The following is a 22,960-nucleotide window of genomic DNA, read 5'->3' on the forward strand; positions in this document are numbered from 1 at the left end:
GGATTTCGTGGTGTTTTGACGGTTTGTGCTCACCTTTCTTTGAAAGAAGTTTATTAGTTGTTTCCCTTATTTTGATGTCAATTTTTCCTGTTTCGGCCTTTGTTTTGGTACCCAATGACATGTTTCTTTGGAAAAGACATTGCAACAACAAAGCGGTCCACTACTATGCTCAAAAATAAACAAAAGATAGACTATCGTGCAGGCGGACTAAACCATTTAGCTCTTTAGCAAGGGAGAGTGAGAGTGACCTTTGTTGAATGACACAGGAAAAAAAGTATTGAACGTGCCTACTGAAATTTCTTCAATACTTTGTGGAAAAGCCTTTGTTTGTAATGACAGCTTCAAGACATTTCCTGTATGACAAATCTTATTAGTCACAGTATCAGGTGTGATTTTGGCCCATTGTTCTTCTCCAGGGGTCCCTCTTGTGAATCCTGATCTTTAGTTACTTCCAGAACTGTTTAATTTAATTTAATTGAATTGGCTGCCTTCAAGTCTTTCTGGAGCAATTGACTATCCTTCTGACTCCTGGTCAGAAATGTGCATGGCGGTTGATGATGCAGTGATGTTCCTTCCACTTGCAGATAATGGCTCCCATGCTGCTTACTTAGAAGATTCTGAAGTTTTGAAATGCATCTGTAACCAGTTTCATTGATATGTTTTGCAACAATAAGGTTGCAAAGGTCTTGGGAGAGCTTTTGCTTTTTATCCATCATGAAATGTTTCTTGTGACACCTTGGTAATGAAAAACCTTTTATAGCCCATCAATATGTAAGCTACTAACCAAGCTTATATTAATTTGCACAGATAGAAAGGATAACTATAACTACTTACAGATTCCAGCTCGTTCCTTCCCTTTCCTTTGCCTTAGTGTTTTTTCTTAACACATGACTCTACTTATAAAATGTGTGGATTACCTGAGTTATTACTAATGTCTGGTGAAAATGTTGTGCCCCCCAGAGTTCCACTTTTCAAGGGCCCTCTCCCTCCATTGGGGCCCTATACTCCCATGTCTGATTTAATGTGCTGAACCTTCTGCTAAATTAAAAACTGTCTGCAACTCAACATTGGCCTGCCTGCCTCAGCTGCCTGTGATTCAGTTGTGCTGATTACTGTTCACTGCAAAGCGATCAAGGATGAGTGCAACTAACTTTGAAAATCAACTACTGCTCAAACTTAAAGGAGAACTCTTTCACATTTTTTCACAGAGATCATTTCTCAACGTCACTGAGTACTGTCGGTATGAACAAAACTGAAACAATCGGTTTTACCTAGCTCGAGCTGCTGCAGCTACAGCGCTACACACTGGGAGCATGAACATTGCTGCCTTAGCTGCTGGCTGCAGCAACTCCAGCTAGGACCAAAGTCCTTTTAGGCAAGTCCCTCCACTCGGCAGGCCATATTGCAACGCTTTTGGGCACTTATCGCGGCATCTATTTCAGCAGAAATGCGTGTGCGTGGGCTTCACGACACCAATCTTGCTCCAGCGGCAAGATCACAACAGATGATTGGCACGATGTCTTCAGCACAGCACACCACATGATTGGCTCAATGTATTTTACAACACACCACATGATTGGCTCAATGTATTCACATGTCGACGTTTTGCCGTGGAAGGGTTGTGATATGTGTAGACAACTGCCATAGTTGGCGTTACAAACTAACCCCATGCATTACTATGGGGGATTTTTTGAGTGCTGTGTCTCCTCATTAGAAAGTCTGGTTTATGGTACCCCCAAAAAGCAACTAAGTAACTTTTACTTAAAAGTACATTTTAAATGAACTACTTTTTACTTTTTTACTTGAGTACAGTTTCAGATCAGTATTTTAACTTGTACTTGAGTAATATTTAATCAAAGTATTGGTACTTTTACTTGAGTACAATATTTTCATACTTTTTCCACCTCTGCATAAAAGTCACATGAATTCTGATATAAGTATTCAGACTGCATGTCGCATTGCGAAACATCAGACCTGCATCACATTTAGACCACATATGGAAGTGGCCCAAATCAGAATTGGAAAAAGTCAGATTATATGTGACTTCAGCTGTTCATACTGTTTGGACAACATCAGATGTGTCTATCAAGTGAAAAATCGGATTTGGTCTGGTATTGTGAAGCCATCTAGTCTGGGGTTACACGGGGTTACAATCGAAAACATAGCCTGAAAAAAACAACACTTACCCCAATACTATTTGATTGACTGAATGAAGACTCTATAAGGACATTCATCCAATCACAACAGCGCAGTCTTTGCATTGCCAAGACTTGACTTGACTTCATGTGCCTGACCACTTCGTTTTTTTCATCGACATGCCCGTGGGTGCACAAGGTTCATATGACAACTCGTCAACTTGTACACCTGGCGTAATAATGATCATTGCGCCAATGTAAACTAGCAACAAGATGTTCGGTCGTGCCTGCTGCCCTGATGCACCAGGTTTAGGGCCCTGATATTTATAAGTATAAATATATATATATATACTCTCTCTGCATTTATCCCAATCCATGAATTAGTTAAACACACTCAGCACATACTAATCCCGGCGCTGTGAGCTGCCTGCAACAACAGCGGCGCTCAGGGAGCAGTGAGGGGTTAGGTGCCTTGCTCAATGGTTTGAACCGGCAACCTTCCGGTTACAAGTCCGAAGCGCTAACCAGTAGGCCACGGCTGCCCCTAAATATTAAAACCTGTATTATATGCCAAAAACTATATAATTGAATTCTCACATAATGAATATCACTACTTCACATATTGGTCTTTTGGTCTATGTTTGGGGTATGAGTATCCATGGTTTCTCAAACAGATATTGTGGAAAGTGTGCAAATTAAAATGGAGGCACAACATGTATTTACAAAAATGTTATACACTATATCATAAATCAGTGACTAATAGAAAACTGGACCAATTAAAAGCTTAGAGAAAACTGCAAGTCAAAAGTTTTTGGACTTCTGTTACTAAAATGATTCACTAAATTGTGAAGCCACTACCTGACTATATCACATAATGTAATTAGAATGTATTTTCATTACAACTAGGTGGGGTCAGTGTTTTGTTTATATTCTGTAGCACATCAGCATAGCTCAGCAGTACTTCAATGTGTGCTTGTCTCAGTGTATAGGACAATATTAATTTTTGATTTTTTAATATTGTACAATTACAAAAGAAGTTCCTGGTGCAGCTTATGGTCTAGACATAAGCCTAATCTAACCCTTTGTTTTAATGGAATGACATTTACAGAAGTATGTATGAATATAAATATTTTCTTTTATTATTATTATTATTATTATTATTATTAGAATCAGGTTTGCATTTTTGTGTGTGTAGGCCTATCAGTGTAATGTGTTGTCATTTGTTTCCAAAGTAACATAAAGCACCATGATAATATTATGCTCTGCTGTGCTGGTGGCAACTCCTGACATTTTTGCTCCCCCATTTGATAAAAGCGTATCTGAGGCTTCCAGCGCCAACTGCCTTAATGTGTCAGGGATAAAGCTCCGTAACATTTTAGACTAATTTTTCATTGCATGGGTCATTGGATGGTACCAGAATTTTTTTTTCCTTATGTTGCATTATACACATTTTGATATATGTGGGGAAACTATGAGTGTGGTGGATAGACTTATCATCTTACAATTGCATTTTCATCCTGTGTTGTGAGAGTTTTTTCTTGTGTTTTATAAGCTATTGGATGCCTACATTTCCCTGGGGATAAATAAAGTATGTATCTACCTGTCTATCTATCTATCTATCTATCTATCTATCTATCTATCTATCTATCTATCTATCTAAAGCTGCAGAAAACTAAGTGACTAAAAGCAGTAACAAAATCCCAAGGTTTTTATAAGAAGCCTGTTAGGTACTGTCAACAGTTGCACACAGTTATACAATGATTGCCTGAATTCCTTTTTTGTACAGGTGCACATCTGTAACCCAAAGCATTAAAAATAAAGATTTTTTCCAAATTAAAGATGACTTTCTATTTTGTGCTGGCAGAAGTGACTGTCGGCCATCCACATCCTTACACATTTGAATATTCTATGTGCATGTACACTGTAGGCCTAAGTGAGTGTGTGCATGTGTGTGTTTGCTTCTCTGTGTATGTGTGCTTCTGTGTGAGTGTGTGTGTGGGGGCATAGCTGGCGGTCCGCTGGGATTTTGCTCATCGGTTCTCTGGCGGATTGCAGACAAATTGGCCAATATTTTGCCACTATTGGTCTAAAATCTTTTTTATTTGTTTAGTTATACTCCATATATAATTCTATTAACTTTTCTTAATATTCATGACAAGTTAAATTGAAAGAGATGGTGGTCCAACGGCGGACAATAAGTGGCTATCTGCCAATCTGATTTTGCTATCTGTGTGTGTGTGTGTGTGTGTGTGTGTGTGTGTGACAGTACTGCACTGCCTTTTCTCTCAGCTGAAAGTACATGTAAACATCATCATCAAGTCTAGCTCATTTGATGGAGAACTTGAGATCACATTTACTTTCAATATGAGTCTGGAGGAAAACTCACTGATATCACCTTCTAATCCTCTTCAACGCCGACTAGTTTCTCATGTAATTTTTCTGAGTCTCTATTCTTGGGAAGGCCATTTTTCGAAGAGGACTTGTATTCCCCAAGACAACCAAAAGGGGGCGATACAAAAGGTTTTATCATAGACATGAAATCCGGCCACTGTTTACGGAAGTCCAAGTGACGTGTCAATATTCGCACAGGCATTGTGGGATCGGAATGACTCTAGCTAGCTATGGTGAATTCAGGAGCCATGAAACCCATGGCTGAAACGAACAAATAAGTTATTCTTACTAGCTGTTAACGTCACTGGACATATATCTATGATGACAAGTGTTATGGGTGATGCATTGGATACCTGGTGAAGGGAGACAGATGACGTCCACGGCAGTCTAATCCTGCAATCAGACGATTAGTGCAAGAAAAGTGGAAGATTGTGTCAATGGACGCTTGTGTAGTGCTTCACATCGCTTTTATTTTTTCACTGGAGGTGAAAAAGTAGGCCGGACCCTGTCTTAGGATTGCTATTGCAAGCCTATTATTTTCATGTTTTGGATATTTGGCTTGAGACAATAGCAATAATGTCGACGAGCAGCCCCGAAGCCGTGAAGAAATTGCTTGAGAACATGCAAACGGATTTGCGGTCTCTGTCCATGGAATGCAAGAAAAAATTCCCCCCTGTGAAAGAGGTAACGTTAGCTAGCTAGCTAACTAGCCAGCGTCTAGTAAATGAGTGTTGCTAAAGAATTTATGACTAGTCTTTCCCGTACAAACCTTACTCCCAAATGGATTTTCATGTGTTCGCTGATGTCATCAACACAGCGGTAGCCTACTATAAGCAAGGGTTGCTTGAGAGATGACACTTCAATTGGTAATGCAGCTGTCTCAGCTGCATATGCAGTGGGGTAAGTTAGCCAGATCTCTGACAATAAAGGAATGGCTCTCATGCTGTTTGTCAAGCAAACTATCTGTTCAACACCCCAACATATGCGTTTATAAGTTACACTAGGCCCATCAATTTAGTGGTTGTGCACCGACCTCAGAGTGAATGCGGACGGATTTTCTTTATTCCATCTAACGTTGGCGTTAAAGAAACTTAGTTTGGTTAAACAACATGGAGCTGAATTAAATGACCTAGATATCTGTTTAGTTTGTGATCAGATGAGTTCAGATGAGAGTGGACCGAGTAAATGGCCACGTTTAAGCAGCCTACTATGCATTCTGACTCTTCTTGCGTCTTGGGCGACACAGCATCCTCAAAAGCCTTTGGAGTTATACGTGTCAGTGATGCATGAGGTTGATCAGATGTAATCATTTACATTTGTGATATTTTGTTTGCCCTTATTTGTTTGCATGATCTCAAATACGATCAAATACTTGGCTTAACCATACACGTATTACTTGGAGGCCTGGTACAGTAAGCCTCTAGCCATACAGTAACCGTTTTGGTTGAAAATGACGGCTACTTACCTACAAGACCATATAGGATCAGAAACTGATCCCGAGTGGACCAGATTTGTTTTGTTGCCTGTGAAAGCTATAGGCTAGAGCAGGTCACAACTAGGGTTTTGTCATCATTACTCATATGAAGGAACTCCAAAGCTTTCACAAATTAGGGAAATACTCTTCCCATTAAGATATGACTTTTATTGAAGGAATCAAATGGAGCAATCAAAACATATTTGGACACTTGAGCTGGAGCATTATGGTAGGATACAGCCTGCCCTACAGTTTATCACAAAGTCCTTCAGTTGTAGGACATTGAAATGCATGGACTTTTCTTCAACATATGTTTTTATGTATTATATTTTGGCAAATCAATGACTCCAATATTTCATTTGTATAAACTAGTGAAGTCATTGAATGTTTATAAATGTAAAGCGAGAGCTTTGAAAAATTCTTGTTCAGTGAGGATTCGTGAAAAATGGTCATTGACTTTGACAACCTTTGCAGCTTTTAAACAACTGGAAACATGACAAAAACAGATAATTTGTGTAATAAAATTCAAATGGTTAACAAATTAAACCAGGGCTCCAGTGACTAGGCCCAACCTGTATCTCTGCTAACTTGTCAGGTTAACTGTATAGTGTTTTTGCAGCCTGGCTTGTTACAGGGTATAGGCCAAAAATGAATAACTGCTAAACAACCTCTGGCCTTGTGTGGGAACTTAGTCACACTTCCAAGTGTTCCTTAGTCTAGTTATCTTTGAAGCCCTACTTGGAAATGTGTTGAATAACTGTACTGTACTGCTCTCCCCTTCATCTTTTTGTGAGCTCTAGTAAACACTGGGTCTGACACGGGGCTCAGTAAACCATTGAGATGCTCGAGTGTTGAATATGAAAAGCAAGAAAGCAAGGCTGAATTTGCATTTTTGGTGTTTTTGAAGTCCATGTACCAGTGTCTCTGTCAGTTACTCTGGAGGTCAGTGACGGGTGTGTGTTGTTGTGTTTACATGGCCAACATTAGGCTCACTTTGGAGAAATGTTTGATTATGGCCAGATATCTCCAAATGAATTATTACCCTGCAGATTAGCCTAATGCCTAGTGTTTTGTCCCTGAAAACTGTTCTTTCAGGAAGAGTATTCAGTGAGGCCTAGTAGATCCAGATCTTTTGAGTGTATTTCCTGGAAAGTTGATGTCAAGAGCTCATTTCAGCTTTCCTCATTCTAATTTTCTTATCAGTCAACAATTCATTGGCTGAGATAAGTAGAAACATCCCCAAAATTGTCTATGATTCTCGTGTTTTTTTTTTTTTTTTTATCAATGTCACATGAGTAGAGTGCATCTGGAATTTATTCTGTCTGCCTTTCTGAAATGTGTAGCCTGTCGTTTTTCTCTGAAACACTTTCTAAAGTGAGCTGAGGTCATAATGGACTTGTTGCCTTGATGTTTAGATCTAAACATCTAAACTTTGAGAGAGTTTGCTGTTTTCCTGATGAGTTGCCCAGCTGTTAAGGAAAAGTTGGCTGTGTTTCGGGGGCCAAAAATACACTTGTAGGCTAGCAGCCATGAGGGTGTGGTACATTTAAAGCTTTTCAGTGTTTTCTTCCATATGTAGGGACTTTTAAAAACAGTTCCTCTTTTGTCTATGGTCAGCTTGTTTCCTTGGAGGAGAGGCTTCAGTGCCAGCTTTAAATAGGCCTACATTCTACATACAGGCCTACATAAATAGGCCTAAATCCATTTGGCCCCTTAGTGCAGGTGTGTTGTTAGTTATGTCGCCAAAATCAAATTGGTTTTAAAGTTACCATAGTGATTAATATCATTTTGACTAAAGGCAATTTAAGAAAACCTTAGATTGATGTGGTGTTTCATCCTCTCAAGAGATCCCCAACTTAATTTGTCTTTTATCCTCCTCATCACCATTAAGACAGTTCATTTCAGTTAGAACTACCCTGTAGGCTAGAAGGATTGCTATTCCTAGGCCTGAATGAAGGTTATTTATAGGCAGCTGTAGCTTAGCTGTCATACAATACATAGAGCCTATTCATTACTGCTCAGCCAGTTTATCCAGTTTAGGATCAATTTGCATTAGGCCTATACAACATTATGTGTCTAACATCCCCGGACTCAACAAGTAGTCGTAGTTATAAGCTTGTTTGTCTATGAGAATGTTTCCACAAGGTTATTGAAACCAGGAAAGACTTCCTTATTCCTGATTGTTGTGAAGCACAGTGGTACTGTCTGACTAGAGTCATTACATAAAGTATATATACTTTTTTGATCCCGTGAGGGGAAATTTGGTCTCTGCATTTAACCCAAACGGTGAATTAGTGAAACACAAACAGCACACAGTGAACACACAGTGAGGTGAAGCACACACTAATCCCAGGCATGAGTGAGCTGTCTGCTACAACGGGCGGCGCCGGGAGCAGTGAGGAGTTAGGTGCCTTGCTCAAGGGCACTTCAGCCGCGGCCCACTGGTCGGGGCTCGAACCGGCAACCCTCCGGTTACAAGTCTAGAGTGCTAACCAGTGGGCCACGGCTGCCCCCATTACATCCTTGCTTTTCCTCAAAGACAACTTGTTATTGTTATTTCAACTGTGGCTAGGCTACTTCACCACGCAGTCTTTCTTTGCACATTTCCATCTGGTTTAGCTTCCTGTGCTGGAAGTCCATGCGTTGGCTTTGTGAGGACAACCACTAGGTGGTTGGACTGGAGCACACTGATCTCCCCTTATTCGCCCACAACCTCCCTCAAAGGCCAGAAGCTCCCAAATCCAAACAAAGGCAGAGAGTGAGGCCTGCACTTTTTAAGATTAGGCTGGCTATTAGTTCGTCATGGATGTTGATTCTGGATTCTAGAGACTCGAGCCAACTGAAATTAAATCTCTGTTGCCTAGTTATTTCCAGATTTGTGGGTATTCTCGACCTCCACCTTTAGCAGTGAACCACAGTGTGTTTTGCTGTTTTGGATGTACAATTTGTTTGAGGGTCATATCTTATCTTATTATCTTATATCTTATTTCAAGGGTTCTTGAATGTAATTGAATGTGTCACCTGTTTTCTTACTGTAGTCAGTGGTTGGTACTTTGGTTGAAAACAATCTACTAAAATGGCATGTAAACCCCAATACAAATGCCAACAAAAGGCTTGCTTGCATGCAAAATATTGTCTTTTTTAGCAAGGTTTGTGATATTTTGCTGTTGAAAGATTTATTTTTTAACATTTTCGTGGGGTTGGAGGTCCAATCCAGACCACATAACTGCATGGGGCATTGCTTAGGCCCTAGGTGGAGCTGCATGGGGCATTGCTTAGGCCCAAGGTGGAGCTAGAATGACAAAGTGTGTGTTTATCCGCCCTCCAAATGATTGTATACCAACAAAATGAGAAGATGAGAGTTGTCTATAAAAGCATGCTTCAAAAAGTGACAAACCATTATGTGCTCTCTCTTTTAAGAGAAAAGATCAGTTGTGAATAAAACTAAATAAGGTTTTATATTATGGGTCCATCATTGTTGTTTGTAATTTCATTGACCTTTACTAGGCATTATTACAACGCTGGTCAGTCATGTTTGTATTAACAATGCTCTCTTTGAAGACCTCTGGGGAGTAGGCTAGGCCAGTCAGAAGTCTTACCAGGCCTCTGGCAGGAGCCACACTGAGAAAGCCGCAGCTGTGGCATGTAACCTTGTTGGCTGAATAAAGTGGTTTATTTTAATACAGTCTCGACACCCTTCTGCCCTTAACAGGGTAAACAGCATGATTTTAATGACATACTACCTCAAATGCCAGAGGACTGTGTCCACTTTGTCTTCCCATTTTAGCATCAAAATGCTTTAATGCTTTGGCAGACACCTGGGTTCAGCATGATCGTTAGTGATGTACTTTATATTGCGAGGTACTTTATATTGTGTTAGTCTTACATTTCATGGCCTTCGATGTAGTTGAAAACTACAGTTTGAAGTTTGAAAGGACTTGGACATAACCTTACCATCTTGTATTCAATAACATTTTCAATGTTGTGCTCTTGCTCCAACTCCTGACTGTTATGAAATCCTTTACGATGAATCCTAAGGCATCCATGCAATCATTTAAGGTTCATTTGCATCCATCTTTCTTATATCCACTTATTCCTGCAATTGTACTTTCTCACAGCACCTAGATGTGAGCACAGCTGCCTAGCTGCACAGCCCCAGAGCTCTCTGAGCCAGATGAACCTTTTCACACGTGTAAAGGCAGACCTGTTGTTCACACCGTTTGATTTGCAGCGGATCTGACAGCTGATCACAGCACTGCTGAGAAAGCAAGTAATACACTGAACAGGAGGGCACGCTTTGTGGTAGTCACAGTAAACATGGAGCTATTAAAAGGCTGAACAGGGGCAAATGCCCGATGGTCAGACAGACAGACAGACAGACAGACAGACAGACAGACAGACAGACAGACAGACAGACAGACAGACAGACAGACAGACAGACAGACAGACAGACAGACAGACAGACAGACAGACAGACAGACAGACAGACAGACAGACAGACAGACAGACAGACAGACAGACAGACAGACAGACAGGGTCTTCTGTGGACTGCACAATGTGGGTCGGCAGCCAGAGCTCAGCTATAGAGTGCACATTGCTCTGAGCTGTCTCAGACACACACACACTCCATCCCCACTCTAACCCCCTTCAGCAATAGGGTCATTTCCGGCTGCAGAGCTTGTATGGCATCTTTTCCCTGATGCTTTTATGTCCATGTTGATTCTAGCACAGTAATGGATAGTGGATGCATATCTGCTGTAGTGCACTACTAAAGGGTACAGTATGTAGTCATGTGAAACTATGTCATAAATAAGAACATATTTTAGTCCTACTGACTACTGGCTTGTCAATAAGGTTACAGTACATTGAAGTTGATGGGCTGGGGGTTTTTTTTCAGCTTTCATTTTGTTTTACTTAAATTTTTCTTTTAATACTTACACCCAACACAGTTGGGTGTGTGGACACACACAATTACAATGACATCTTCAGCTGCAAAAGACTCAATCATGTTAGCCAATACGCAAGTGCAGGCCACAGAATGAGTCATAAGTGATGTCATTACACGGTGGTCCACTTAGTTTGTATTTTGGTTTGGTGTGACCCTGACAATGTTTCTGTTTTTCAGAAACCTTGTCCTGCTTAGGTAAACAGAAAGCTAGAGTAGTAATGGGTAGCGTATCCAGGATTGAGCCTGTGGAAATTAACAGGGTTTTGTTTATCTTTGTGTTTATTTCTAGGCTGCAGAATCCGGGATTGTGAAGATAAAAACTATTGCTGCCAGAAACACAGATATTCTAGCAGGTAAACTAAATCTGTCTTTCATGAAATTACAGGCCTAATGTTATTGTGGAGCTCGTGTAATGTCTGGCAGAACACCCTGAGGAGTGGTCATTGGTGGTGTTCTCATGGGAGACCTGACGGCCTGAATATTCTCCCTCTGTGTCTCTTAGCCAGTGTGAACAGTGCTTATTGAACTCTTCCTGAAATACTGTACATGGAACCATCAGTCCCGAAGCCATCATTACCACTTCCACTTTAATGTGTCTGAGACCATGTCTATGTGGCATTACGCAAGTACAAAAAGTACCGATGTTGACGTACATACTGAAAGTACAATGTTTATTGTACGTACAAACATTTACAGGGTTACATTTTCAAGTCTCAAAAGGAATCTTATCAAGTGAGGCTAACAAGATTAATTTCAATGTACTCAGAACAGTTAAACAATGTGTACGCTTATTGATAACATTGAACAGCATGTTTTGTGGTTTGACTTGTCACTGGTAACTGTCTCTGTCTCATATCTGTATTTCTGTCTCATCTTCATCTTCATTATCATGTTGTATCCCCGTTCTGCATGGACTGATTGTCACTTTCAGCAACTTGGTTCCTGTTTAGTGCTATTGTTACCGTAAAGGTCATTGGTGTCAGATCAACAGATACTTTAACACCAAAGATTCATTCATTCATTCAGTTCAAGTGCAGGCTAAAAAAGTTTGTGCTTCAGCTGAATACTAAGTACATGAAGGAAATGCTACCAGTTAGTGACCAGAGACCAGAGTAGAGTCCATTACTCATAACTACAGCTCTCACTAGCCCCATTGTGCATGCCTTCAGTGCTTCTTTGTGCAGCATGTGCTGTTGACGCTTCCTTCTTGATGAGGTCACTATTCAGCAGTGTGAGTGAATTGGTGGACGTGACGTGGACGTCTGCGTGTGTGTGCAGCTCTGAAGGAGAACAGCTCGGAGGTGGTGCAGCCGTTCCTCATGGGCTGTGGAACCAAAGAGCCCAAGATCACCCAGCTGTGCCTGGCCGCCATCCAGAGACTCATGTCCCACGAGGTGGTGTCCGAGGTAAGGGTGCGCCACAACAACAACACAACAACACAACACAACAAGACGACTAGACGGAGCCGGTGATCCATAGGTTGAAAAAATGTTGAAGCAATATTGGCCAGACATCTTACAAAACAACAACAACAAAACAGTGTGTTGCAAGCCTTATTCTCAAGAAGCAAAGAAATATTGTCTGTTGTAGTCCACTGTTCACAAAATCATAAAACCACAGTGCAAACAGTAATATGATGGAAGTGCCTATGGCTGAACTCCAGCCGTAGGTATGTCTTTACCAACCCCTCTCTCACTGGTGCCATATTGCTTCATTATAAGATGCTCCTTGAAATCCTGCGTTTTCAGTACAAACCATAAAAGTGCTTCTATTTGAACTAAGCCAAATTCCCATACTTCCTCTTCACTGGTCATGAATCTAATGGCAGAGCCCAGACATGCTCAAGCCACAATCCCTGGGTTAGATCACCAGAGGAGACCAGCGGTCTGGAAAAAAGAAGCCGTGTCTGTGGCTGCTCCGCGCACTGATCAGGAGCGGTCATCCCTGGCTCAGTCCAAAAAAGCCCTTACCTCATGGTCCACTGCCCCCGCATCTCCCATAAGCCCTGGGGTTTAGCGCTGTGACAGGCACCAGCGGTGGACGAGGTCGAGCTCTTTCCAAATACCCCACACCGTTGTCGATCGTAATTCAGATTCTCGGTGGAACTGGCAGAATTTCAGAGCATGTAGAGTACATTTAGATGTTGGTTCAAAGACTTTTTTTTTATGTTTTGTTTCCAGATTATTCTTTTGTTTTATGTGCTTTATCAGTGTTTTGTGTGGACAGAAAGAATTTGGATGGCAGCAGCATTTTGTTATAGTGACCTTTGAAACTCTCATTTAAATCTTTGGGACAGGCCATCCTCTAGCCTACTCAATGTGACCTCATGGCCTCACCGTGAGGCTATGATGTTGATCTCTGACATTTTCTTACTGACTCATTGATCTGAGGTGTGAAAATGACCCTTCCTCATGAGGCTTAAGCATGTGCGTGTGTGTGTGTGTGTGTGTGTGTTTGTGCTGTGTATCTGTGCTGTGTGTGTGTGTGTGTGTGTGTCTCGCGCGTGTGTGTGTGTGTTGTTGGCCAGGCGGCGGCTGGAAATATCATTAACATGCTGTGGCAGCTGATGGAGAATGGCCTGGAGGAACTGAAGCTGCTGCAGACGGTCCTGGTGCTGCTCACCACAAACACGGTGGTGCACGACGAGGTCTTGTCCAAGGTACTGGTGCACGCGTTGACCTCTCCCTGCCTAGCCACAGGTCATCAGCAGATGTCCAACTGTTGACAGTAGTACATCACTGTGATGTTTGGAGTAGATCACTGTACTCAGAAATGTAATGAAAACAAAACAAAGCAAAACCATGAAAGAAGAGCAATATGTATCAAATTGTTATTTTTTTTTAACTCATGTTAAAAAAGTTAAGTTCTTCTAAAATCTTTAACTCTATCTGGTTTTTAACTCAGTACCACAGTAGCAAGTCCTCTCTCTGGTCCCTTTCCTCAGGAGAGAAGGCTTGTGTGCATTAGCTGGTCTGTTCACCTCCTCACGCTGGGCTTTCCTCCAACACAGATGTTGCGCCTGCTTGCGTTTAGATGTTTTGTAGCATCACTGTGCTGGTCACTAAAACAGGCTTTTTTCTGACCCTAGGCCATCGTCCTGTGCTTCCGCCTTCACTTCACAAAGGACAACATCACCAACAACACAGCAGCCGCCACAGTGCGGCAGGTGGTCACGGTGGTGTTCGAGAGGATGGTGGCAGAAGACGAGTGCTTTAAAGGTGAGCGTGCCCCTCATTAACACCCATGTGTGTTTTTCTCCTCCTCCTTATGAATAGAGGAGAAGGGTCTGTGTGTGTGTGTGTGTGTGTGTGTGTGTGTGTGTGTGTGTGTGTGTCCCAGAATAGAGGATATTATCCCAGAATAGAGGATATTATCACTTCAAAACGCTGAGGCTCCCTGGAAACGTTTCCTCCGGCGGCTCATTTCGCAATCACGTCTTCTTGCCTTGTTTCTCCTCTGGAGCCAGGAAGGGGAGTTATTCTCAGATCACCAAAAGCTGCTTATCCCATGACTTAAGTCTCAACTCGATGAATAAGTAATGTGTGTGTGTGTGTGTGTGTGTGCATTTTTTTTTTTTTTTTTTTTTTTTTTTCGGACTGTGTTGATTTTATTACTGGCCCTCTGTGTCCATGTATGATAATATAATTAGGAACAGCAGCTCCTGTGGCTGCCTGGCGTTAATGTAATTCAAGACAGACGTGTGTGTAATGTAATGTGTGTGACAGTGTGTGTGTGTGTGTGTGTGTGTGTGTGTGTGTGTGTGTGTGTGTGTGTGAGAGATTCAGTGTGAGTACTGATGTGTGCTTCCATGCCAGTTTGTGTGAATATGTTTGTATTATGTGCATATATGCTTGTGCAAGTGTATACGTCAGTATGTTTGCAAGTGCTTGCATGCCTGTGTCCAGCACCGGGCACTCACATGAGGGCCCTCTTCAGCGTTCCCACTCAGTCCTGAATCAGGGGCCAAGCTGAGTCGAATGTCCCTCACCTCTCCCTCTCTCCCTACCTCTCTCTCTCCCTCCCTCCCTCCCTCCCTCCTCCCTCTCTTCCTCCACCCAGGCATGGCCGACGAGCCCCCGCCAGTCCAGGGCAACAGCAACCGCCGCTCGGTCAGCACCCTTAGGCCCAGTGCCAAGGATGCCTACATGCTCTTCCAGGTACATCCAACAGGGGGAGCTATATATTTATTGTATTGATATATTCCCAGTTGGAAATGGCTTTGTTAAGGATGTTTTCTTATAAGTCCATCTGTGTGTTTTGTGATATTCGCAGTTTCAGAGATATGATTTTGCAATTGGTTTGGGACAAATGTGGTTTGGCCAAGGATGTATAAAGACTAGAAATGGGGAACAGCCATGAATAATCTTGCATGTGGACAGCTTGAGTGGTTGTTGAGGGTTGGCTGACTCTAGATCTCAGAGGGCTGCTTTTAGGTGTGTCCTCCAATCCTACGTGTTCTATGCTGAGGAAACACTCAATTCACAATTCACTCAAACACACAATTTAATTCACAAACAATGGACATTTTTCACGAGCTCTTCCTCGCGTCACTCTTGTCACAGGACCTGTGTCAGCTGGTCAACGCGGATGCGCCGTACTGGCTGGTGGGCATGACCGAGATGACGCGCACGTTTGGCCTGGAGCTGCTGGAGTCGGTGCTCAACGACTTCCCGGGAGTCTTCTTGCAGGTCAGCATTTTCAGCTGGACTTCCTCTCCGCAACTTGCCGCTCGAGCCCCACAAGTCACAACACTGCTGAGTGCACTGGGCTGTCTGTCTGCTGGCCAATGCATTTCACCTTGACTCATAATGAGGGTCATAGCTCTGTTCTTGTTTCTCATTATTCATGTGTCATGTGTGATGCACCGAAGCATTCTCCCTCTCTGATGTTATGTAGAATATAATATGGCTCTTACCTGGGGTAGGGTGATTTCTTATTAAATTTAAGGTTGTTTAAGGTGTAGGGTGTTTTTAGGTGTGTTTAGTGTTAGCTTACTTATTACCTATTGTGCTTTGTCAGAATGAAAGCATATTTTGACTATTGTTTTGACAAGATAGATAGATAGATAGATAGATAGATAGATAGATAGATACTTTATTCATCCCCAAGGGGAAATTCAAGACAATTCTGTGTATAGTCTGATGAAGCTGTCTCTCTCTCTCTCTGTATAGTCTGATAAAGCTGTCTCTCTCTCTCTCTGTATAGTCTGATAAAGCTGTCTCTCTCTCTCTCTCTCTCTCTCTGTATAGTCTGATGAAGCTGTCCCTCTCTCTCTCTCTCTCTCTCTGCGTCCCCCCCTGCAGCACCAGGAGTTCAGCTTCCTGCTGAAGGAGCGTGTGTGCCCGCTGGTCATCAAGCTCTTCTCGCCCAACATCAAGTTCCGGCAGGGCAGCAGCAGTGGCAGCGCGGCCTCGCCGGCGCCCGTGGAGAAGCCCTACTTCCCCATCTGCATGCGCCTGCTGCGCGTTGTCTCCGTGCTCATCAAGCACTTCTACAGCCTGCTGGTGAGGAGCACCAGGACTCTCTCTCTCTCTCTCTCTTCTCTCTCTCTCTCTCTCTCTCTCGATCTCTCTCTCTCTCTTTCTATCGATCTCTCTCTCTCTCTCTCTCTCTCTCTGTCTCTCTATCTCTCTTTCTATCTATCTATCTCTTTCTATCTATCTCTGTCTCTCTATCTCCATCTCTCTCTCACTCTCTCTTTCACTCTTTCTCTCTGTCTGACTGTGTTTCTCTGACCCTGTTTACGCTGAGTAAACGCGCATAGAGTAAACCAAATGTAAACAAGGCCCTTATATCTCTATCTCTCTCAGTGTCTCTTTCTCGTGCCTTGTGTGCTGTATCTCATCACTGTCTCTGTGTATGTGTTTCTATCTCTCGCAGTCTCCTCCATTTTCTTACTCTGTTCATAGGCTCTGTCCACACATAATTGTGTATTTTTAAATGCAGAGATTTTTTTTTATTGTTTTGGCCTTTCGTCCACACAAAAGTTCAGTTTTCTTATTTTTAAAAGCTGTGGTGTCCGTGTTTGTGTGTAGACAGAGAAAATAGAGTTTTGAGATTGTGACGTGATGTTTTCTCCTGTGTTTGAAATATTTCCAGGCCTCCAATTGGCCAACATTGCCATCTGTTTGACTGACATGTTTTTTCCTGGCTATTTTTGCGCATCTGTGTGGATGGAATTATTTGAAATTACAAAGGAGGAAAAATATTCCTTTTTAAAAATGCCTTGCTACGTGTGGACATAGCATCCTTCTTGTTATTCTTGCTCTTGGTATTCTTTTTATGTCAGTGTTTCTTCTTCCCTCTAGTTTCTTTTGAAGTTTTGTCAGCAATGTGCCCCCAATATTCCACTACATGGTCTCTTTGTATTCATCTTCAATGATTTTTTTTGTATTTGGGACGCATGTCTAAAAGTATTGACCATGTCTGTGCTTGACGTGTGTACTGTATGTGTGCCTTCACTGTTTTCTGTGTGTGTGTGTGTGTGTGTGTGTGTGTGTGTGTGTGTGTGTGTGTGTGTGTGTGTGTGTGTGTCCTGTAGGTGACGGAGTGTGAGATCTTCCTATCTCTGCTGGTCAAGTTCCTGGATGGAGAGAAGCCGCAGTGGCTGAGAGCCGTCGCCGTGGAGTCAGTGCACCGCCTGTGTGTCCAGCCCCACCTCCTGCGGTGAAAGACCTACTTCATACTTTTAACGTCCTGTCCCTCTGTGTGTGTGTGTGTGTGTGTGTGTGTGTGTGTGTGTGTGTGTGTGTGTGTGTGTGTGTGTGTTCACTTCAGTAATGACCACTATAAACCACCATGTTTATGTTCACTGTGGGGCACACTGGGTTGTTTGTTTATGGTTAGCGTTAAAAGACAAATTGTAAACTAATTGTCTCTCTGGAATTTGCGGGGAAATGTTAGCCGTGCATGTACAGATATCTGCGATTACACCGCATGCCAAGCTTAATATGCCATGACGGATATATGCCTCTAGTGTCACTGAGAATGTAGCAAGCCGCTTGCAGACACACGTCTGGAATGTGGCAGGTGTGTGCACACTTCACATAAGTCAACTGCCGGTTTCATTCCGTAATCCTATGCTCCCATAGGTCCTTCTGCCAGTCCTACGACATGAAGCAGCACTCCACCAAGGTGTTCCGGGACATCGTCAATGCCCTGGGCTCCTTCATCCAGTCCCTCTTCATCGTGCCCAGTGCTGGCAACCCCGCCTCCATCAACCCACCCACCGGTCAGTGGCTTTCTGTCCAGAGCAGCCGCAGATCTACTCATGTTTGACTGCATCAATGAAATGACTAGCTAAGATATGACTAGCTTTGATATGACTAGCTTTGATATGACTAGCTAAGATATGACTAGCTAAGATATGACTAGCTTTGATATGACTAGCTAAGATATGACTAGCTTTGATATGACTAGCTTTGATATGACTAGCTAAGATATGACTAGCTTTGATATGACTAGCTAAGATATGACTAGCTTTGATATGACTAGCTAAGAAATGACTAACTTTGATATGACTAGCTTTGATGCAGCCAGACATGATGGTGGCCTTGGACTGCTGTGCCTGTCGTGGTACAGTGGCATAGACTTAAATGTGCCATTGAAATGAAAGATGAGGTGTTTTTTGTGTTGACCTGTATATCTGTCTCGTTCCTTCTTTCTCTCTCTCAGGTGGTTCTGGGTCCACAGCGCAGACGGCAGCCCAAGGTGGACCTGGCTCGGCGGGGGTGAGCGGAGGCCTGACCACGCAGGCGGCTTTTGAGTACCGCGGCACCTGGATCCCCCTTGTGACCGTCAACGTGCAGGGCAGCGCCAAGGCCACTTAGTGAGCACCGAGCGACCCCTCTCTGCCCCCTCCCTCCCTCTCTCTCTCCCTCTCAGCCCCCCCCCCTTCTCTCCCTCTCTTTTTCTCTCTGTCTCTCTCTCTGTCTCCATCTCACTACACACACGCTCATCTCAGCCACACAGATGGCTAGACTCAACAAGACACGGCCAGACAAAACAGCCCATGCTCAGAGCACTGAGGGTCAGGGCTGGAGCTGTGTGTGTGTCTCCTGCTCTCAACCACAAAACAACTCAGAAACCTGCCGCTGGGCTCACGTTTCATACACCCACCAGGTTCACCTCAGTGTCAGAAAACGAATACTGGACATGCATCATGTTCAAAGCGATGTGCCTGGGAATGCTTGATGTTCTTTTTCTTTTTTTTTTCTTTGCTTGAGCTCACCAAACAAATCATGAAATGAAACCAAATATTATGCAGGCTTCCAGAGAATTAAGCGCAGACCTAACGGTGAACCTTTGTTTATTGTGTTCCGTCTTGTCTTGTTTAAACCCTCGCCATAACAGGCAAAGCACTGTTGGGCCAGCTCAGATGAGCTGTACATCTTCTAGCTCATGTCACCTTTCTAGACCACCGCAGATAAACAGAACACTCAGACACATGCAAAGCATGATGGTCTTTCTGATGGCATGAATAGAGACGCAGGCAGGCAGTAGTAGAGAAAAAAGGGGGTTTATTTACAATGATGTGCATCAAGGGAGAGACAGCATGCCTTCACACAAATATCCATCAGCTTCTCTAACTAAAGAAGCAAATAGTCAGGGTTTAAGTATCCTTCCAGGTTGCCAAGAGATGGTGTTGGTCATCTCGGCTTACATGGACCACACTAAATCAGACCCTGATTAGTGCCAACCTGGCTGTCCAGAATGGATAACTTCTGAAGAAGGGGATGCCCCCATGCAGAACTGAGACACAGATCAACATTCCCCTTATCTCTGAAGACAGGCACACAAATACTCAGTAGTGGCACAGGAACAGAATGAAATAAAAACAGTCCCGTCATACGCATGTGGAAGGACACATAACAAATGACAGTTGGATTCTTCTATCCGACCATAATTCTGACTAAGCATAAGGACACATAATTAGAAACATAAGGATATGACCTACTTATGACGACAAAAATTAAAAGACATGAGTTGTGATTTCAATACCCTCAAGCAAAAAGAACCGAAACATGATCAGATATCAAATGAACGCACTTGCAACCCTCTCTCCCCAGCCTGGAGATGCTGGACAAAGTGGAGCCGCCCTCCATCCCCGAGGGCTACGCCATGTCCGTGGCCTTCAGTGCACTGCTGGACCTGGTGAGGGGCATCACCTGCATGATCGAGAGGGAGCTGGCGGCCGAGGAGGAGGCCGCCGCCCTGCGGGACGGCTCACTGGACACCCCCCAGGAACCCTGTGAGTGAGAGCCTGCTGAGCTGGCTGTGTGCACCCGTTTTGTGTCCTAAATGCAATAATAGCCAGATTAGTAACCAGCTTTTTGATGGTGAGACAACACATAAACTACCGTCCCTTGGTCTTAAAAATGAAATGTTTTTACAGTGCATTTAAATGCACTGTACTGTTCAACGTAGAAACGTTGCACTGTACTGTTTAACGTAGAAACTTCATTCAAACTATGTTACATAGGTTTTACTTAGGACATGGGTGCTTTGTATGTTTCATCTTTGTAACTTTTATCAACATGTTCCCATAGACTTAACATTGGGCTGATGACATCACAATAGAGCCGTTAAGCAATTAGAATCCTATGCCAGGTGGCCAGGCCACCTGCAGCAACTGCCAGTCTCAGGCTTTAAGCATACAAACTGGCTCTCTTAAGACTACACATCCTGTTCAACTGCTTCCATCTGTTTCAAAATAAAAGTCCTCACTACAATAATTCACTGTTAAACAATTTAACCCTTTAAACTACTGAACTTTTTAACTGTTCAGCCATTGCAACTGTCACTTGTCATCAACTATGACTCCTACCCACTGTAGCTAGTTAGAATTGTTAACTTTTTTTTAAAACTGCTAGAAAACATTAGCTAAGTTAGCTAAGTAGCATGGTCAACATAGTTAGCATAGTTAGCATTTTTAGCAAAACTACTAGAAAACATTACCTAAATTAGCTAAGTAACATGGTTAGCATGTTTAACATTGTTAGCATAGTTAGCATTTTGAACAAAGCTTCGAGAAAACATTAGCTAAGTTAGCTAAGTAGCATGGTTAGCATAGTTAGCATTGTTAGCAATACTACTAGAAAACATTAGCTAAGTAACATGTTTAACATAGTTAACATTGTTAGCATAGTTAAAATTGTTAGCATAACTGCTAGCAAACATTAGAGCCATTCCAACGTTCAGTTATCGTCAAATATCTACCTATACACAGCCATTAAACTATTTGTTAGCATAGTTAAAATTGTTAGCATAACTGCTAGCAAACATTAGAGCCATTCCAACGTTCAGTTATCGTCAAATATCTACCTATACACAGCCATTAAACTATTTGAATATCAACATTCATTAAACTTTCAGACTGTCAACAACTTTTAAACTATTTACATTCAACTTTTAAACGGTCTACTTTTAAACTATCTAGACAAATTGGTAAGGTCAAATTGGTAAGGTAATTGGTCGAAATGCAAATCGAAGTGCTTGGTTTTATGACAAATACACACAAACCACAAAAGATGACATTAGAATATGTTATTTGCTAACCAGAGTATTGTAATTCCTGGGATGTATAAGCCAGGTGCATATATGAATAGAGAGCATATGTCATATAAAGCCAGACAACAGTCCGTTGTAGAACTATGGGAAAAGGAAGTTTCTTTCAAAGCACAATGCTGACCTCTAGCTGTAGGAATTACAACAGCATGATCAATATTAATGACACAGAAATTGTTATTTCTCCGGTTTGTTTGGACCCTCTAAATGTAAAATGTTGAATACACACTATTTGCTATAAATTAACAAATATAGTTCTAGTTAAACATGTCAATCAGCCCAGCTGTCCAGTTTTGTCAGGCCACTGAAGTGTGTGTGTGTTCTTGTTTCCCCCAGTGGTACATCAGGTGTGGGAGGAGATGGTGAACGCGTGTTGGTGTGGCCTCCTGGCAGCGCTTTCCCTGCTGCTGGACGCCAGGTAGCTCTCCTTTTTAAAGTCCACCCAACAACAACAACAACAACAGGAGGAGGAGTTTGCCCTCCTTTTTAAAGTCCATTTGCTCATTCCCAACAACAGGAGGAGTTTGTTTTAGTCAGCACCCTGTAACTCTGCCTTTATAGCTGAGGATGTTTCCTAATGAAACATGAATCCTCTTCAAGTCTTTTCAGCCTCTTAGACTTGACATACATCAAAACAGCTCGGCTGCTTTCATTGCCTCTCCTGAAGGCACTTGTGTTTGGCTGACATGGGTGCCTTAATACGACTTAGGGATCAAATGATCTAAGCTACATTTTGACTTGCTACTTGTACTGTCAAGTTCTTATGAAGCCCTGAGAATGCCCAATACTGACATTTCAAAGAAATAAAAAATGCCCTCCCGGAGTCAGACAAGTTAGACTCGCAATACTTTGCAATACATACACAAAAAAGTTTGATTTCTAGTGTTTGGTGTGCCGTATTTTCTCTATGTCCAATACGCGCACACACCCCCCCACCAAGGGTGTCTGGACTAGTGGGCCTGACCTCTTTTGCTCTCCTCTGCGCCCCAGTACGGACGAGACGGCCACGGAGAACATCCTGAAGGCGGAGCTGACCGTGGCCTCTCTGTGCGGGCGGCTGGGCTTAGTGACGCCGCGGGACGCCTTCATCACGGCCATCTGCAAGGCCTCGCTGCCCCCGCACTACGCCCTGACCGTCCTCAGCAGCAACGCAGCCAACCTCTCCAACAAGAGTGAGACAGACCTCTCCGTGTGTGTGTGGGGGTGTGTGGGGGTGTGTGTTGTGTGTGTGTGTGTGTGTGTGTGTTTGTGTGTGTGTCTGTGTCTGTGTGTGTGTGTGTGTGTGTGTGTGTGTGTGTGTCATAGTTACATGCCCATACCACACTGTGTGTATAATGACCTGTGGTTGTCTGTGTGTGGTCTGTTTCTGCCTGGAACTGCCACAGTCCATAACTTATATATTTACACAACAAAGACGTATTACGTATCAAACGGTTATTAGATATG

At 42.8% G+C, this 22,960-nt stretch overlaps 1 protein-coding gene across 1 annotated transcript in view; it reads left to right on the forward strand.

The window, feature by feature from the left end:
* The first annotated feature begins 4,714 nt into the window (after positions 1-4,714).
* Positions 4,715-22,960, forward strand: part of mon2 (MON2 homolog, regulator of endosome-to-Golgi trafficking) — a 37,640-nt gene continuing 19,394 nt past the window's right edge. Inside the window, 14 exon segments of the mRNA XM_048256164.1 lie at positions 4,715-5,210; positions 11,238-11,301; positions 12,227-12,354; positions 13,476-13,607; positions 14,037-14,166; positions 15,008-15,105; positions 15,511-15,636; positions 16,252-16,452; positions 17,490-17,614; positions 18,040-18,179; positions 18,623-18,776; positions 20,017-20,198; positions 21,851-21,932; positions 22,505-22,686. Coding sequence (XP_048112121.1) covers positions 5,103-5,210; positions 11,238-11,301; positions 12,227-12,354; positions 13,476-13,607; positions 14,037-14,166; positions 15,008-15,105; positions 15,511-15,636; positions 16,252-16,452; positions 17,490-17,614; positions 18,040-18,179; positions 18,623-18,776; positions 20,017-20,198; positions 21,851-21,932; positions 22,505-22,686 — 1,852 coding nt within the window. The 5' untranslated portion in view covers positions 4,715-5,102.

Source organism: Alosa alosa, chromosome 11, assembly GCF_017589495.1.
Source record: "Alosa alosa isolate M-15738 ecotype Scorff River chromosome 11, AALO_Geno_1.1, whole genome shotgun sequence".
Taxonomy (NCBI): domain Eukaryota; kingdom Metazoa; phylum Chordata; class Actinopteri; order Clupeiformes; family Clupeidae; genus Alosa; species Alosa alosa.